This window comes from Brachyhypopomus gauderio, unplaced genomic scaffold (assembly GCF_052324685.1).
Source record: "Brachyhypopomus gauderio isolate BG-103 unplaced genomic scaffold, BGAUD_0.2 sc116, whole genome shotgun sequence".
NCBI lineage: Eukaryota > Metazoa > Chordata > Actinopteri > Gymnotiformes > Hypopomidae > Brachyhypopomus > Brachyhypopomus gauderio.
In genome coordinates this window covers 600001-602500 of record NW_027506937.1, presented here as the reverse complement: position 1 = coordinate 602500, position 2500 = coordinate 600001, and the positions used below count along the sequence as shown (strand labels likewise).

General features: G+C 45.1%; 1 protein-coding gene across 7 annotated transcripts in view; it reads right to left on the bottom strand.

Annotated features, from left to right (window-relative positions):
- Nucleotides 1–2500, bottom strand: part of dnai3 (dynein axonemal intermediate chain 3) — a 19638-nt gene that overhangs the window by 7678 nt on the left and 9460 nt on the right. For all 7 annotated transcript variants that reach the window (XR_013125919.1, XM_076993583.1, XM_076993587.1 and 4 more), the window contains exons 14-15: nt 461–534; nt 4–154 (exon numbers count right to left, since the gene is read on the bottom strand). Coding sequence is in view for 6 of the 7 variants with exons in the window: in XM_076993583.1 (XP_076849698.1) it covers nt 4–154; nt 461–534 (225 nt within the window). In the remaining variant the exon portion in view is untranslated. The remainder of the gene's footprint in view (nt 1–3; nt 155–460; nt 535–2500) is intronic.

Genomic DNA, 2500 nt, shown 5'->3' with positions numbered 1-2500 from the left:
TACCCTGAAGAGAGGTTTCCAGGTGAGGTCCAGATGTTTGAAAGTGCTAGAAACTCCATGGTTTTCCACAGATTTCTGTTCAGACTTCTGTTTTGTGTCTGTCAGAGCATTAAGCCCCATACGTGGAGCACGCAGATCCCAGAACATCACACAGCTAATGTACACACACACACACACGCATACACACACACGCATACACGCATACACACACACACGCGCACAGAAACACACACGCACACACGGACCTACTTTCAAATCTGTAAATACACTAATATATCATATTATAAATGAAAACATCACATTTGAATGTAATATGATTCATTTACATTACAGTGTAAAATGAAAGAATGTGTGGGGCACAGTGTATACACAGGAAAGCAGAATGTGTGTGTGTGTGTGTGTGTGTGTGTGTGTGTGTGTGTGTGTGTGTGTGTGTGTGTGTGTGTGTGTGTGTCTGTACCAGTCAGGAGCACAAGTAACAATCTGCACTGATACTAAAGTCTTATTTTCCAATGGAATTCCTGTTCTGGACACCTAGAGAGAGATAGAGAGGGGAGAGAGACTAATATATATATATATATGTGAACATTTTTTATAATTACTGTGTTAGGTTAGGATAAGTGCTTACAGTATGTTATTTACTTATTGTAAGTACGTACAGTATGTAAGTAAGTACGTATATTCCGACTTACACCGAAAATCGGTTTACGACGCGATGTAGGAATGGATCAACATCGTATATGGTGTGTGTTATTGCAGCTGTTTGACTTTCTTCCTGTTTTTACTGGTGCCTTGAGAATCACTGTAAGTGTGTTATCAGTTCTGATGTCACATAAATCAATAATCAATTACAGAGTCGGATAAGTCATTAGCGGTGTGTCATGAGTGGTAGTGGTGTGCTCTGGGATCTTTCTGTAGCTCACTGCAATATCCTAAAAGCATATCACACAGTCGACCTTTGACCCCCCCTACTTTTTCCCAGCCTGCAATGTATCTCAGTTCTGATTGGACGTGCACATTGCCAGCTAACCGTAAGAGCAGATGCTTTAACAGTGAACTGAAGCATTAACTGAAACACTCGAGCATGTCAACATATCCACACACACCCCCACGCACAGACATGCTCAGACTTTTATTCAGACGGGTTCCAGCACTGAGTGTAAATGAGGTGTTAAAGCTCCAGAGATGATAAACCCTCTGAGACTGGGAGGAGCAAGTGGGCTGAGGACTGAGGGCTGAGAGACCTGCTCCACCCCTGTCTCTCACTGAGGACGGGTGGTGTGAGACTTGCTCCACCCATCTCTCTTTGAGCCTTCTGAAGTCTCATTCTCAGCTCAGAGCAGAGCCCCATTGGTTTCACACGAGTCAGTTTAGAGCACACATGTCAAAGTCAAGGCCCGCGGGCCAGATCCGGCCCGTGAATTGATTATCTATGGCCCCCTGGATGATATTTAATTACTATTAGAACCGGCCCGCAGGCCACAGCCGCCCGCTGGTGTTTTGCACGCACAAACACTACATTCCCCACAATGCAACGGTAGCCCGCGAAGTCACTGCAGCGCGCACAAGCGGCGAGGGTCAGCGCGGCGAAAATAACGTAATCGCAGTGGCTCAGCTCGTGCGCGAGCGTCTCGCGCGCTGTCGATTCGCGAGGTCATGCATCTCTCGAATTTTGTACTTTGCGCGCACCGTATGGAGTCAAATTAGGGTCTTTAATGGTGACGAAAAAATAATAATATCGCAAATATAAGATTAGCATTTTGCATTTTACGTTCCTAATTTGTTTCTGCAATACTTTCCCTCTTTTGCGTTTCTTTCTTTTCTTTGCGTTTCACATTTTATGTTGCTGCTTTTGTTTTGCAATACTTTCTCCCTTTTGCGTTTCTTTCTTTTGTTTGCGCGTCACTGCTTTTCTTTGCGTCTCGCATTTTACGTTCATAATTTTTTTTTGCGCTTCTCTCTTTTCTTTGCTCCGGTTTTACCCTCTGTGTGGGGGCGGGGAAAGAGGCGTGGCCAAAAGCGAAAGGCGTGCTGTGAACGTTCAGCGTCAGTTCAGCTTCCTTCCACTCGCTGAACTGAACTGCTGCTGCAGCGCATCTGGTGTTAAAGGAAGAGAGAGGTCGGGTGTGTGCGAGGTGGTGGCGCATTTCAGGGCATTGTTTTTATTCGCTCAGGTTTTCAAAAGATCATTTCAAACCGACCTCAGTAAAATGTTAATAATAATAATAATAATAATATATATATATTAAACGAAGTTTTAAAAGGGCACTTTCGTTGATAAAGGGCAGAGTTGGTGGTGCTTTAGCACCTGATGTCTATGTCTGCACGCATATACCTGTGGTCCAGCTGGGCGACCGTCTGCCCTGATACCAGTAACCAAATTGCAGTGCTGTGTGGTTCAACTGATGACGCTGAACGTTCACAGCACGCCTTTCGCTCTTGGCCACGCCTCTTTCCCCGCCCCCACACAGAGGGTAAAACCGGAGCAAAGAAAAGAGAG